The 15365-nt window shown below is 39.1% G+C and overlaps 1 protein-coding gene across 8 annotated transcripts in view; it reads right to left on the reverse strand.

Moving 5' to 3' along the window:
* The window catches only part of LOC149257288 (Zn-dependent exopeptidases superfamily protein), a 169178-nt gene that overhangs the window by 83665 nt on the left and 70148 nt on the right, over nt 1–15365 (reverse strand). Inside the window, exons 2-5 of one of the 8 annotated variants that reach the window (XM_089413883.1) lie at nt 8436–8506; nt 8220–8277; nt 7986–8096; nt 7701–7859 (exon numbers count right to left, since the gene is read on the reverse strand). In XM_089413883.1, coding sequence (XP_089270009.1) covers nt 7701–7859; nt 7986–8096; nt 8220–8277; nt 8436–8506 — 399 coding nt within the window. Of the gene's footprint in view, nt 1–7700; nt 7860–7985; nt 8101–8219; nt 8278–8435; nt 8507–15365 lie in introns of all 8 variants that reach the window. The other 7 variants (XM_089413896.1, XM_089413882.1, XM_089413895.1 and 4 more) reach the window with 7 other exon arrangements.

Genomic DNA, 15365 nt, shown 5'->3' on the forward strand with positions numbered 1-15365 from the left:
GTGATATGGTTCAATGATCAATCTATGTTTTTTTATGTTTTTTATATGTACTTCATCATTCTACATGTTTTTGTTGACATATATGTATCAAAATATAAAATATATATATATTTTTTAAAAATCACTCCAGGATTTGCTCCCAAACCGGGAGCTTTTGAAGATGTTGCTCCTGCTCCCATTTTCGCTCCCACTCCCCGCTTTCACTCCCGCTCCCAAGTAACACTTCTCTGCCCGAAGAAACATAGGAAGATATTGGTCATGAGCCATTGCATTAGTATCTCCTATTATGTACCAGTTCTCTCTCCGCAACCCCATTCAGCTAAGCGTTGTACAAGACTATCATCTCCCACTTGTTCCATGCCTCCTTGCAGAAATCCTTGAAGTCGTTGGAGGTGTACTCTCCCTCATTATCTAACCCCAAGACCTTGATCCTCCTCTTTGTATGGTTCTCCTTCTAGACCATGAACTCCTTAAACTAATTGAAGATCTAATCCTTGGTCTTCATGAATAAGATCTAATTTTCCTTGGAACAGTCATCTATGAATGTGACATAATAAAGTGACCCCTACACTGATACCATTAGCATCAATCCACACATATCTAAATGAAAGAGATCCAAGATTTCCTTGGACCTACTCTCGCTGCTTGGACAAGCAGCCTTGGCATTCTTTCCAAAAGCACACCCTCTACAAACGCCTTGCTGCTCAATGTTGAACTAGTGAAAACCAGTGACAATCTCCTATAAATCAGCAAGACCCTATAGTGCAAGTGTCCCATCCACCTGTGCCACAAATCACACAAGCTCTCACTATTGTGTACCAAGGCCTATATCAACTCCCCTTGCAATCTATAAAGACTGCTCTCCCAAATCCCAATGACCCCTGTTGTGTAAAGACTAGCTCCCTCTAGACATAGGAGTACTTGTTCCTTCTAAAACATCAATACAAATTCTCTTTCCACCATAGCTAAGACTGAGAGCAAGTTCTTCCTTTAACCCCGGTTGCCATATCTATCTTGATTTATCATGGATGCCATATCTATCTTAATTTATGTTAAAATATGCATGTTTTCATGTCTTCTACAACTAATTTGGTATTTGGGATGTTTTCTTAATATAAATGCAAAAATAAATAAATAATATATATAGTAGATTGAGATGCCTTGCTTCCTAGATTTTTGGGAAATGACACTTCTGTGTTCCCACTTCCAAAAAACGTCCCCGCTTCATGCAACATTGCCCTGGCACATATAGCACCTCCTTAGCCTCTAGTGACCCTCCAAACTTGAGTTGGAACATGATAATTCAAACACCCCTCACTGCATATCTAGCATCATTGCCAAGATCCACATGTAAATTTGAGTCTTTGTTTGTCAAACTGTTGAAGAGCTCACGTTATTGTCATGCAGCATGATGCACCAATGTCCAAGTACCCACCACTCCTAGTGGTGGTACTAGTAGATAGACAATAGACCAAGTGGGAAGTCCTTCACAAACTTTGTTGCAAACTCATCAATTTGTACTTTTGTTGATGTTATAGTCGGTTGCGACTTCCCCTTCCCCTTCTTCTCCAGACACTGTGATTTTACTCAAGTCCTTCTTGCATAGTTATGAAGTTGACCTCTCCCTCTTCCCCCTTCTTGCCAAAACCCTTTCCTCTATCTTTCTTGGCCTAACTGGCCAAGGCCAAGTTCTCCTATCCACCTCCTTTCCTTTTAGCCTTAGACTCCTCCCAAGCCTCTTCCTAGATGCAGCCATCCCAAAGCCTTTCCCAGTTGGGAAGGTGTTCTTGAGGGAAAATCCTCATGAAAAATGGTTCCCATGACTTGGTGAACCCATTCAGTGCCACATTGACTAATTCTACGTCCTCCACTTTCTCCCCAACGGCTGGAAGTTGATCCCTTATCTGGGTGATCTTCATGAGGTAGCTGGTAATATTGTCAAATCTTGACATATGGATGGATCTTAACTTTTTCTTTAAGATCATCTTCCAAAGACTCTCCCAGTTGGGAAGGTGTTCTTGAGGGAAAATCCTCATAAAAAATGGTTCCCATGACTTGGTGAACCCATTCAGTGCCACATGGACTAATTCTGCATCCTCCACTTTCTCCCCAATGGCTGGAAGTTGATACCTTATCTGGGTGATCTTCATGAGGTAGCTGATAATATTGTCCGATCTTGACATATGGATGGATCTTAACTTTTTCTTTAAGATCATCTTCCAGTTCACATTATCGCTTTGGAATAAGATGACTAGAGCCTTGAACATTTCCCTGACTATTTGTTTTTACGCCAAGTGAGGAATCAAGTGATCCTTCATGGCATCCATCATGACTCATTGAGCTTTAATGTCTTTCTTTTCGTGGGCTACCAATAGTGTTAGATTTATTGGTGGTTGAATCTCCTTATCAACAATCTCCCAAAGGTCATTCTCTTTCAGCAATAAGGTAACCCTTGCCTTCCAAGGGTAGGGCATTTAAAACCACATCCAACCTATCTTCAAACCTAAGAGTCAAGACTACTACTAGTGTAACCCCTTATTGTTATTAGTATAACCCACTTATTATATTGATGTACCCATGTAGTGCCCATATTGTTACTATTGTGCCACATAGAAGCCCACTATTGTTATTATTGTGCCCTACAATATTATTGTTATGTAGGCTTTGATTGTATTGGGACCACTTAGACTCCTATATATAGAAAGGAGGTATTTTCATTTGTATCATCCAAGAATTGTTCATTTATGTAATGTAAAGGAGGTTGCCCCCTCGAAGAGGCTGAATTCTAAGGCGTGGATCTCTCTTTTCTATCTTTTTGTGAGCTGGTTTCATAACATTTGGTATCAGAGCTTTGGATTCTAGGGTTTCGCTGCTCCAAACAGGTCATCGTGGCATTTTCGCTATAACTTTGTTTCTGTGACGTTTCAGAAGTCGCAAAAAAAACCCATTTGAGAAGAATTGTCGCTAAACCTTGGGTCCGAATTTCAGATCGTTTTGCGTGATATTTTCAGAGATATGATTTGCGGAAGTCGGTCTTTTTGCAGACTCCTGAATTACACTCAAAACAGGTGACTTGGGGAAAATCGTCATAACTTTCTTTCTGAGTATCGGATTGAAATTTCGTAAGGTACAGAAAGAGGACGGACTGCGGTTTCTGTTTATATATTTTTCAGAGTCAAAGGTGGAAACAGTGACACGTGGCACTTCATACAAGTTCGCTCTACTGAACTAGTCTATAATCAGGTCACTGCGGGAGATTGTGCATAACTTTTTCTTGGAGAATCCAATTTGGGTCAGACTTGTGGCATTGGAAAGAGGACACAGAGGGCTACTACAGGTCACAATTTTAGAACTTAAAGATCCGAAAGTACAGATTTACAGTCGTTTCAAGGTAGAGCTCCTAAAATCAAGAAAAAGCAAGATGAGGAAGTTTGATGGCAAGGATCCGGTAAATTGGATACTTCAGATGGAGCAATATTTTGATATACATGGTGTACAACTGTTACAAAAGGTATGTATTGCATCTTCATATTTAGAACCAGATCAATTTTTATGGTACAAAGGGCTTTGTTCTCGTAAAAAACTTGTTACGTGGTCAATTTTCACGGAGGAAATGATAGCACATTATGAGGATATAAAGAGCAGCACCTTATTTAGAGCAACACCACAACACTTGGAAAGAGTAAAAGGGCTTTGTGACATAATGGAAAGCAAAATTATGGAAACCAGGAAGCATACCCCTCACAACTATAAAAATGGAAGTGTTGTTTCTCCCAGCCTTCCACAACCTACAAGGGTTACACCACAACAATTGGAAGAAAAAAGAGAAAAAGGGCTTTGTTACAATCGTGATAGCAAATGCAGTAAAGGTCATAGGTGTGCTGAGAAGAAATTATTTTACATAGAATATGAAGAGGAGGAAGAAAAGGATCAAGAAACATCAAAAGAAGAGGATATACGTCAGGACACCACCCCAGAGAAAGAAGAAATGAATCAGACCATATCTTGTAAAGCATTGGCAAGAATTACCACTCCTCAAACTCTCAAGATAGAAGGACATATCAAGAAGAAAAAGGTGCAAGAAGTGAAAGATAACATCGAGAAAGAAGAAATGAATCCAACCATATCTTGTAATTCAATGGATGAAATTACCACTCCTCAAACTATCAAGATAGAAGGACACATCAAGAAGAAAAATGTTCAAGTAGTGAAAGATCACATCGAGCATCAAGAAATGAATCCGACCATATCTTGTAAAGGACTGGAAGAAATTACCACTCCTCAAAAGATAGAAGGACATATCAAGAAGAAAAAGGTTCAAGCAGAGAAAGATCATATCGAGCATCAACAGCAAGTTCTCCAACTTTTTAAGGATGACGCCATTTCGGTGAAAAATCAAATGAAACAACAGGTAGATCAACATCGTAGTGAAAAATGTTTTGATGTAAGTGATTGGGTATTTTTACTGCTACATCTCAAGCAAGCTATTTATGAGAAGGAAATGTTGGCAATACTACATGCACTTAAAAAATGGCGACCTTACCGAATGGGAAGACGCTTCAAGGATGAGGATGTGGAAGCATTGTTTTGTGCTATTTATATTATCCAACCAAATTGGATAAACGAAGCAACGGATGAATGGAAGGAGAACGAAGAAGTATGGACACTTAGTCAAAAGTTGCAAAAGATCCCAATTCAAGCAATATTGCCAGAAATTGAAGAGGAAGGAAAAATCATATTGGAACCTGGAGCAGTCACAGAAACAAGAACTCGACAGCTACGAAATCGATCAATTTCAGAGTATCTCATCAAGTGGAAGAACTTACCTGCTGAATATTCCACATGGGAGGACAAGAATTTTATATAGAAGCATCAAGAACTACTCAAGCGTTGAGGACAACGCTTTTTGAAGGAGAGGGGCATGTTAGGCCCCTATACTACTAGTGTAACCCCTTATTGTTATTAGTATAACCCACTTATTATATTGATGTACCCATGTAGTGCCCATATTGTTACTATTGTGCCACATAGAAGCCCACTATTGTTATTATTGTGCCCTACAATATTATTGTTATGTAGGCTTTGATTGTATTGGGACCACTTAGACTCCTATATATAGAAAGGAGGTATTTTCATTTGTATCATCCAAGAATTGTTCATTTATGTAATGTAAAGGAGGTTGCCCCCTCGAAGAGGCTGAATTCTAAGGCGTGGATCTCTCTTTTCTATCTTTTTGTGAGCTGGTTTCATAACAGCCACATGGACTAATTCTGCATCCTCCACTTTCTCCCCAATGGCTAGAAGTTGATACCTTATCTGGGTGATCTTCATGAGGTAGCTGATAATATTGTCCGATCTTGACATATGGATGGATCTTAACTTTTTCTTTAAGATCATCTTCCAGTTCACATTATCGCTTTGGAATAAGATGACTAGAGCCTTGAACATTTCCCTGACTATTTGTTTTTACGCCAAGTGAGGAATCAAGTGATCCTTCATGGCATCCATCATGACTCATTGAGCTTTAATGTCTTTCTTTTCGTGGGCTACCAATAGTGTTAGATTTATTGGTGGTTGAATCTCCTTATCAACAATCTCCCAAAGGTCATTCTCTTTCAGCAATAAGGTAACCCTTGCCTTCCAAGGGTAGGGCATTTAAAACCACATCCAACCTATCTTCAAACCTAAGAGTCAAGACTGGTTGTTGCCATTTCTAGATATGAATAAATAAATTGTCGTGTGCTAATTCATTCTAGCACGCACAAGAATTTACTGTTGTTTTTCTATTGCGCAAATTAATAAAATCGGCCTCCTCCTCTTCAGAAATGCTCTGATACCATGTTAATTTTTCTAATCCCAGTCAATGACTAATCATTTCCTAGTAAATTTGCTCGTTGATTTTCAAATTAAATATGCTTTACTGAATAAAAAGTAACAGTGGGATTTTAGCTAGAAAATAAATAAATAAAATAGAAAAAACAAAACAGCCAACTTCCACAGAAAAAATACATAAAAAATTTGCCCTTCAAAATATGCTTTCGTTTAATAAATTTCCAAACATACAAGGGCTTCTGACTAGCAAAATAGCCCACTCAGAAAACAATTTAGCTACAGCAAAATTCTGGGAATAAATTAGGCATCTGTACAAGCTGTACAGCCCTCCCAAAATTTTCTGAATCACCTACAAACACTTGTTGCCTACTGATGTGACCCATACGGCATATACAGCCTATCGAACCTGATGTACAGCCGCACTGCTGATCAAATCTGTGACCTGGTCTATTGTACAGCCACACCGTTGATCAAATCTGCGGCCTGGTCTGTTGTACAGCATGATCGGCGCCTCAACCTGCTCAATCTTCCCCTGTATAGGCATGGCCTCCAGACTTGGATGACTTCCCTTGTTGCCACACATTGTTGTTGTCTTCTTCTAGCTGCTACACACTTAGATGAATGTCCTTCTTCACCCAATCACTGAGATACTCACTTATCTCACTGTTTCTTATGTTCAATAATGTGTCTTCTCCCTTAGCACAGTCCCTTTTTCATAAGTTTGAGTTATGAGTCATGACTAAATCCACAACCCTAATCTCCAAAGTGATTGATGGTTATCAACAGTTGAGATATCTAATTGACTAATGCAAACAGCCTTTACATTTCATTAGATTAAACTCACTTTTTCTCATAAAAGTAAAACACTTTAATAATTAAATTAATTGCTAAGGTCAAAGGGTAATTAGGCGATTTCCACATGTCTAAGACACTTAGACCTACACAGAAGTACCTGCGAGAGCTACAAACACCAACAGATATTGCAATAAATCCATAAACAAAGCCCAGTACAGTTGTTGATAAGTGAAGTTTCAACACTTATCAAGCATGCCCACATGAACATTTGTGCTGGTGGACAAGCATAGAGAAAGCCCACATGCCCATTACAAATGTATTGCAATATGGGACAGCCGTCTAGGTAGAACACACCGACATTGGAGCAACCAGCGATAATGCTCGCTGGTTTCTAGGAAAGTAACCTGGATATATATCATGTTTTCAGATAAAATCTATTGCTCTCTTCTACCAGATCAGCGACCATGGTGCTCCACTAGGTTGGCATCACCCTCATATATCCTCACATTGAAGACATAATTCCGCTAAACAATAATCCATTGATCAAGCTACCATCACCCTCATTCTGAAGGTAGAATCTACCAACTTGTTGAGATGTTCCCTTCTTTGTAAAAATTGTAAAAAAAAAAAAAATTGAGCTTTTGCAAGAGTGGATAGTTAATTGAAATATATTATTTGTGCATTAGGGAACATGGAGATTAGAGTATTAACACTCCAATAATATTTAAGTTAAAATAACTTTGTCACTTTTTATGGTAGTGACAAGTGATCAATGTAATATTTAAATATGGAGGCTAAGGATTAGGTGGTTAAACAACCATAACCACCTAGGGGTGTTATAAATTGTAATGAGATATACTGAAAGGTGTGTGAGAGAGATTTAGTGGCCACAATAATAATATATTTTATTTTCTCTCCTCCTCCATCTCCATTCGTATGAACATGTGTACCCAGAAATTCAATATTTCCAACATGTCAATAAAGTGAAACACTTATTCAAAAGCCTATCAAACAACTGAATTAAAAACAAGGAATATCAAACAAGACATCCTGGATATACATTGGAAATATACCTTGATGATGAGTTTATGCAAAATATAATACAGAGAACTTTTATGTAGGCCAACCAAGCGATATTCTCCAGCTAAAGATTTCAGTAATCTCAGAGCAACTTCAGATGTGATCATCTCCCTCCCATGTTGTCCAAAATTCTTGACCATAAAGAGAATCCACTGTCAAAAAAAATGTAGAAGACAGGCCAATGGCAAAAAGAAGTAATCCAATTCAAATTTCAAACAAACATAATTGCAATCTTTCGTAAATTCTAGAAAGACAATTCTCATAAGTTTGGACCATACAAGAAGGATGCGAATCTTCTGCCTATCCTCAGTCTCTTGTTGCCGGGATGCAAATGTGACCACTGCTATCTCTGCTGAATATCCAGTTCTTGTTGACTTCAAGAGCTTCATCTGGCTAACAAATTGTTGAATTTTACTCATCAGAATTATGTCAATCATGCCCAAGAAAAACATTCGAAAGTTAGGATCGAGTGGACGAAATTCCTAGTAGTAGGCATGGAGGTGATGACCTACAGACATTTTATCTGGATGACGAGCTACAAGTGCTTTGACTTCTTCTAGTAAAGTGTCGCTGCAGAAATTTGTCAATAATACCATCCAATAAAAAGCATCAGATCCACTTTCAGACCCTTATTGCAAATAAAGATGTAATGCATAATCAGCTTATAGAACACAAATGATGGAATGAATTATCATGCTTCCTTTCTGAAATATATAGCTCCAGCTAACCTGTGGTGATACAAACTATAATCAATAGATGAGAATTGCTGATTTGTTGGCTTTTTGTCTGATCCATTTACCTGCAACAGAAGCCATAAAAGTTTAATTACAACCTTTGACAATTGAAAAATTAAGAACTATGATCATAATGAACTGACTCTTTAAAGATATGTGGGGTGCAGATTAAAATAAGCAATAATTCAAACTTTCACAAACTAAAGTAATGATTCAAATGCTTTTAGGGTTGAAGAAACCTATCAGTTAACTTTGAGAACAGAAGAAAAGTTAGCATGTAAGGGCAGCAGAAGAAATGTTAGCAGAGGAGGAGGTGACCAAGTAAGCAGAACCATAGGTCCAATGCAACGCACAGAGGAGTAGAATGAAGAGAAGCTTGATAAGTCAGATGAAAGTACGGCACCAGGGAGAGGTAGAATAAAGGCTCGATGTGGATTTCAAAGAGGTTGACATTCTAGTGGCTACAAGAGAAATTCATTGCTACATGTGTGGAGATGGAGGCCATTGATTGTTTGAATGGCCATAGAGGGACGGTGCACAAAGTAATTAGGCTAGAACTCAGTTAGCCCAAGGAGAGATATCAGGAGATAATGTAGCAGTTGCAGCAATAACAAAACGAGGAGAGAATCTGATGATGCACGAGATTGTGCCAGTGCAGCAGCAGATACAAGATGAGGACAAGTGGATGAGATGAATTATCTTCAATAGTAAGTGTAAATCTAGAGGTAAGCATTGTAAAGTTGTGATTAATTCTCATAGTATTGGAAACGTGATGCCTGCTGAAATGGTTGAGTGGACAGGGAAGAGTTTGAAGTCATTGAAACTATTCCAAGACACTAAACATGGCATATCCCACTGTTTATTATCCTATGTATTACTCATTGTTTATTATTCTCACACACACGTCCACACAATATCTCCTATGTAATGCTAGATTTCGAGGTTACACCAAAAGTGTTTTCACCTTGCTAGGAAAGTGCTAGGTCTCCTAGGCCCCTAGATGGACATAAGGATGGCTCAATTTGTGTGGGTTGCTATACTTTGCTTATAGCATTAGTGTTGCACCTTACCTAGAAGGTTAATAGCCTCATCAACATGAAGACTAACCCATTGGATGCACACCATGTTGATTTCTAGTAGCATCGGATGTGCTCTAAGCCTCAAAATTTGCAGGGAGGCTAGGACACATGTATTCCACAATACCTATAAATCGTTTTGGGAAATTCCACCCAGCGACTATTTTATTAAATAATTAATTATTTTTAATGGATGCCTAAGTCTAAACTTAGGAAATTAAAATAATTAAAGGGTATTAATCAAACTGAGGGTGAAACTTCTAGAAGAAGACGGAGATCGAGTCCAAATGATCTGAGCCATTGATTAGAATCTAATCTGAGCCGTTGATTACTCAACTGAAGGATTATAAGGACTTCGATGGGCATTTGTAAAATACATCAAAGAGAGATCAAGAGATCGAATTTCTCAGAGAAGGCAGCGCAGCAGTTGCTAGAGAATCAATCAAGGTGATTTCTTGCAGCGGAGTAGGGATAGTAGACTGGAGGAAGCTTTCCAGAATTGAGGAGTGCAAGGCAAAGAAGGCAGAGCAGTTCAATTCGAATTCCAACTAGGAGAGACGAGATTCAATGCAAGAAGTCGGGGTGTGAGACTGGAAGGCCTGGAGATTGAATTTCCAGATAGCAGGAGGTCAGCAGAGGGATTGACGCAGAGCCCAGCCAAAGTGATGCAGTTCTACATAGGGTTGACGCAGAAGCTATGTAGAGGTAGCGTGGGGCCAGTCAGCAAGCCCCTGATCAGAGTCGAATCTCCCAAAACAGTGTGAGATTTCTCTCACTAACCTTTTTGCCATTGTCTCTCTGTATCAGATATCTAGTTGGGCATCCAACGAATTGTACTCAAATTTACTACTGCATAAAATTAAAACTCTCAGCTGCTGCACCGGTTTTCCCGCATTGGGTTTTTCCAGGTATATTTGTCCAAAAACAATGGTGTCATGTGTTGTGTATTTCTTTCTTGCTCAGTTTCATGTTTCTGCATTTAATTTAATTGGTGAAGGTTGCAATCTATTAGTTTCGATATTTGTTGTAGGATGCAGTAAATAATTTGTTCAATGATTTAACAAATAGAAGATACTTAATCAGTTGCTATAGTAGAAATTTGAGTCTCCAAATTTTCACATGGTATTAGAGCGCAAGTGAAGCAAAAGAGCAAAGCCAAAAGAGCCCAGCGCTGAAGAGGAGGGAAGTCGAAGTGCTGTGTAGGCAGCAAATCGAATCCCCATGGGCATTGCACATTCCAGGCCATGAGGGCAAATTTTCGTGGGAAAATCTCTCTCTGGGTGAGTCGACAAAGAGAGAATTCCAGATCGAGGTTTCCCAGTGTCAGAGGGAGCAGGGTAGAAGCATCAACGCCGAGCATTTTTCTCGTGAGACGCAGTTTTCTGCAGCAGTTGTTGGGGCAGAAAAGCGTGAGAAGGAAGGAGACATTGTTGAAGGAATTTATTCCTCAGAGAATTCCTAGCCAGGGAATTCGATTTCTCTATTGTTGAGCTGTAGCAAAGAGGAGCAGATCTACTAACTCCAGCAAGGAGTGCGTAGGCTAGCCTAGTGTTGCATAGTGGAGAGAGGAGGCACTTCGACATTTCGTTGGCAGAGATGGCAGCAAGTGGGTTAAGAGATCAGGATCGGTTGGATGGTGCATCCAACTATGTGATCTAGAAGGAAAGGATCTCATGCCTTCTGGATGAGCGCGATCTCAAAACCTATGTCGACAGTGTGGTAGTTGTACCCGAGATAGCAAAGGTCAAGCGATTGATCCTCGACAGAGTGAGAGATCACGTAGTGTGTCACATTGCCGGCAAAGATACTGCCCGACAGATGTTGGAAGCATTGGCTACGTTATACAAAGGATCTTCCGAGCAATAGAAGATGTACTTGGAGCAGAAGATGAGATCCATGAAGATGCAAAAGGGGGAACATAATGATCCGTTACTAACGAAGCTTAAGGAAATCTGAGACTCGTTGGCAGATGTGGGGTTGATTTGGGATAGCATCGGATGTGCTCTAGCTATGAAAATTGGTGGAAAGGCTAAAGCACATGAGATATCCAAGACCCAAAAATGGTTTGGGGAAATTCCACCCGGTTAGAGAGATATTAAAATTATTAATATTTTTAATGGAGTTCCTAAGTCTAAACTTAGGAAAATTAAAATATTAATAGGTATTAATATAAAACTAGGTGAGAATGTTCTAAATGACATGGATCAAGCCAAATCTAATCTTAGTCGTTGATTAGAGACTTAATCTCAGTTGTTGAAGACTCAACATGAAAAGTATAAGAGGAGGCTTGAGAATCAGTTGCAGATACACCGAGATTGATCAATTAATTCGATTTTTTGGAGCAGGGTTTGCTGAGAAAATTCAAATAAGTGACATGAGTTGCAGCGAGGGGCAGTGAGTACATAGCAGAGAGGCAGAGGTAGTGCCAGAGGGTCAGCGCAGTGACTAAGGAGGCTACGTAGAGGCAGTAGGAGCCACGCAAAGACAGCTAGAGATTGCGCAAAGGTTGAGGAGCCTACGTGGGTGACGCAAAAAGCCAGAGAGCTAACACAGAGAGGGAGAAGGCTGACATAGAGTGTTCCAGAGCTATGCAGAGACTGGCAGGGCTGACACAGAGCCTTGGAGACGCGCCGAAGGATTTTTGCAGGGCAGACTAGTGCTGAGAAGTTGAATATCTGGTTCCGAGAAGAGGTATTACTACTGTTGTAGCCTCCATTATTATTTAAGTCTTATTTTCAGTTTTATCACAAAATGAAAGAAAAAGTCTAAATGTCATGCAGGTTCAAGAGGCGCAATCAAGCGATAGCTTGATGAGTACGATGAGGTGTGTTGCGGGGAAGCAATGAGCATGAAGATTAATTAAAGATCAACCCCCGCAGTTGACCGTGACGTTAGCATGGTTGACCACAATGTGTGGCCTGAAATTACTGTGGGGGTTCAACCTTAATGAAGCTCCCGTATATTCTTTACCCCTGCAAAGTTTAAAAGAAATAAATTGTTTTGTTTGATTGACGGCTTTTGAAAGTGAACCCGCGAGATCTGGGTCGTCCGATCAACAGGCCACAAATCCGACGAAAATCAGGCGGGTAACTAAAATGAAGTTTATTTTGGAAATCGAACGCGATGGCATATGAAATACAGTTTAATTCGTTGAAGTCCGAGCCAATCTCAGCCGTCCATCGAAAGAGACGGGATCCGACAGATATCGGGTGGAAAAGTAATCGGGTTTTATCATTAAAATCAGACCCGATAGATCATTAACTAGCAATTTTTATTTCCTATCGAGTCTGTATGGGAGTCAAAGGGGCGTTGAAAAAGTGGACTCGATAAGGTTTAGTTCAAACAGGTTTAAAGTTTCGTGAGTTCCGAAGGATCGGACTGTTTATTGAATGAGTGATCGAACGGTGATCGCGTATAGCTCAGTCGGACCCGACAGGTTTATGAACCAGACTATTAATCCTTTTTAGTTCGGTAGTAAACTATGTTCCGCGTAAATTAGCCGATTCCACTGTTTAAGTAAAATAATCAAAGTTAGAGAGAGATGATCAAAACTTCAAAGGGGCAGTGATTGGTCGGGTTTCCTTGTGTTTTGGCCAATCAAAACACTCCCGATACATACGTGGGCCCAAGTCCATGCACAGGGTTTTGTCAAATACAGTTTATTATGTTAAAACAGTTTAACCATTATTAAAGCATCTACAGAGAAACTTCATCAGCAGCCAAGCAACAAATCTGAAAGCGAACAATCATCATCATTTTTCTAAATTCTGTTACTTCTTGTTATTTTATTTACGAGGTGTCTTTTATCCTCTATGTAATATTCTGTAATAACTCTCACTTTAGATAGTTAGGAGAATAGTTAAGTAGTTTGACAAAGAGGAAAATTTACAGAGAAGAGGTTCGAACTTTAGAGAACTTGAAAACTAGGCCACTGTATTCCTGATACAACTACTGATTAATGAAGGAATCAGAAGTTTTCCACACATTGTTGGGTATGATTTTGTGACTTCTCTGTTATGTTTCACCATATGTTTTCTTCCTTTATGTATGGTAATGAAGCTGCAAGTCTTTATTTGCTTATGTAAATGAAGTTAAAATCCCTTAAAAGAGCTCTCCTATACTTGAAGTTCTTACCTCTGCAATTCTTCTAAGTTATAGATAGTAGTTTCTATGTAAGACAGCATATTATCTTTAACTTCTCCAAGTGTCACAGATAGTAGATTCTGTGTAAAACAACATATTGTCTCTGACTTCTTCAAGCTTTCTTCATTCATCATTTATATTCAGCAATCAAATGGCATTTTGATATTTTCATGTCACCTAAGTATTGAGGGTTAAAAACCAAGTCTCCCAGGTCCTTCATTTGAGAACACAACATACAATTAAGTGACAAACAAGTGACAATAATTATAATCATTAATGTCTTAAGCACAATTTCTACACAGCCAAGAAATTGGTTTCTTAAGGTACAACATTAATTGGCGCCACTACCAGGGAGAGAAGACAATAACACTTTTCCCTGGGTTTTCAATATTTTCCTTTGGTTGTTCAGTGAGGAGGAAATATTTCGTTGTTTTGAACAAAAGCAATAACTCTAGCTCCAAAGAAACCCCATACAAGGTCAGATACTTCATAGCAGAAAGTTCAAGCCCTTTCAGATCCTGAAAGGCTAGTTTCTAAGAGGGTTGGAAGGCCTAAAATTCCACTTACACCAAGTCCTACACTGTCTGCACTAGGCAGCAGTTCATCACATCTTTCACATTCATCTTTTATTGACCAAGAGTCACCTTTTACATCCAATTCATTCCAAGAACCCAACTGTCAGGAACAGTCTTTAGAGTCTGTTTATTTTTCAGTATCTACTATAGTTATTCAGCCTGAACCTATAATTACATTACCACCTTTGCACACTCCATTTACTCCTCAATCAGGTTCCACATCTGCTGGTAATCAAGGTTCTGTAAATTCAGGAGCAAATATGGAAGCACTTGCATTTTTGATGAATAGGTATGCACCTATTCAATTGCCACAACAGTCGAATTAAATGCCACAAGAATACTTGAAGATTCTTCCTCGTTTCACAGGGGAAGATGAACAAACAGCAGAGAATCATGTATCAGTATTTTGTAATTTTGCAGAAAACCTAAAGGTTGAACATCTGGATGTTGTTCTAAGACTTTTTGTTCAATCCTTGGATGGAGAAGCAAGAAAATGGTTTAAGGGGCTTCCTAATAACTCTATTCCTTCCTGGGAAAAGATGGAGCCCCTGTTCACCCAAAGATGGGGAGAAAAAAGAGATCATGTGTATTCACTCACAAAGTTTAATGCTATCAAGAAGAAATCTGATGAAGGTGTTGCTGAATTCATCAGAAGGTTCAATAAATTGTACAATAGTCTTCTAATGGAGATTAAGCCCCCTCCTGTTGGTGCAAAAATAACTTTTGCAGGGGCTTTTGAGTCAGATTTTGGATTTACATTGAGGGAGAGGAGATCCCCAACACTTGACTAGATCCAAACAAATGCGTTAGAGATAGAAGCAAATTTGGTGGCTGCAGGTAAAACACCAGATGCACAACCTATCCAAGATAAGGGAAAGGCTAAAGTAGAATCCTCTCAAGATCAAACATTAGAGGATATGGATAATGTAATTAGAAATTTGTCAAATAAATTGATTAAATTAAAATTAAAGAGTAAGAATTCTCAGAGACAAGTACAGCAAAATAGAAATTTTAATCCTCAATATAGAAAACAACCTCTGCAAATTCTACAGAGGGAGAGAAAAGATCAAGATCAGATTCAAGCACCATCGTATATAGAGGCAGATCTTGATGGAGTACCAGAGCATTCC

This window comes from Pinus tabuliformis, chromosome 6 (genome assembly GCF_031772625.1).
Source record: "Pinus tabuliformis cultivar Carrire ecotype Pingquan chromosome 6, CPIR1, whole genome shotgun sequence".
NCBI classification, from domain to species: Eukaryota; Viridiplantae; Streptophyta; class Pinopsida; order Pinales; family Pinaceae; genus Pinus; species Pinus tabuliformis.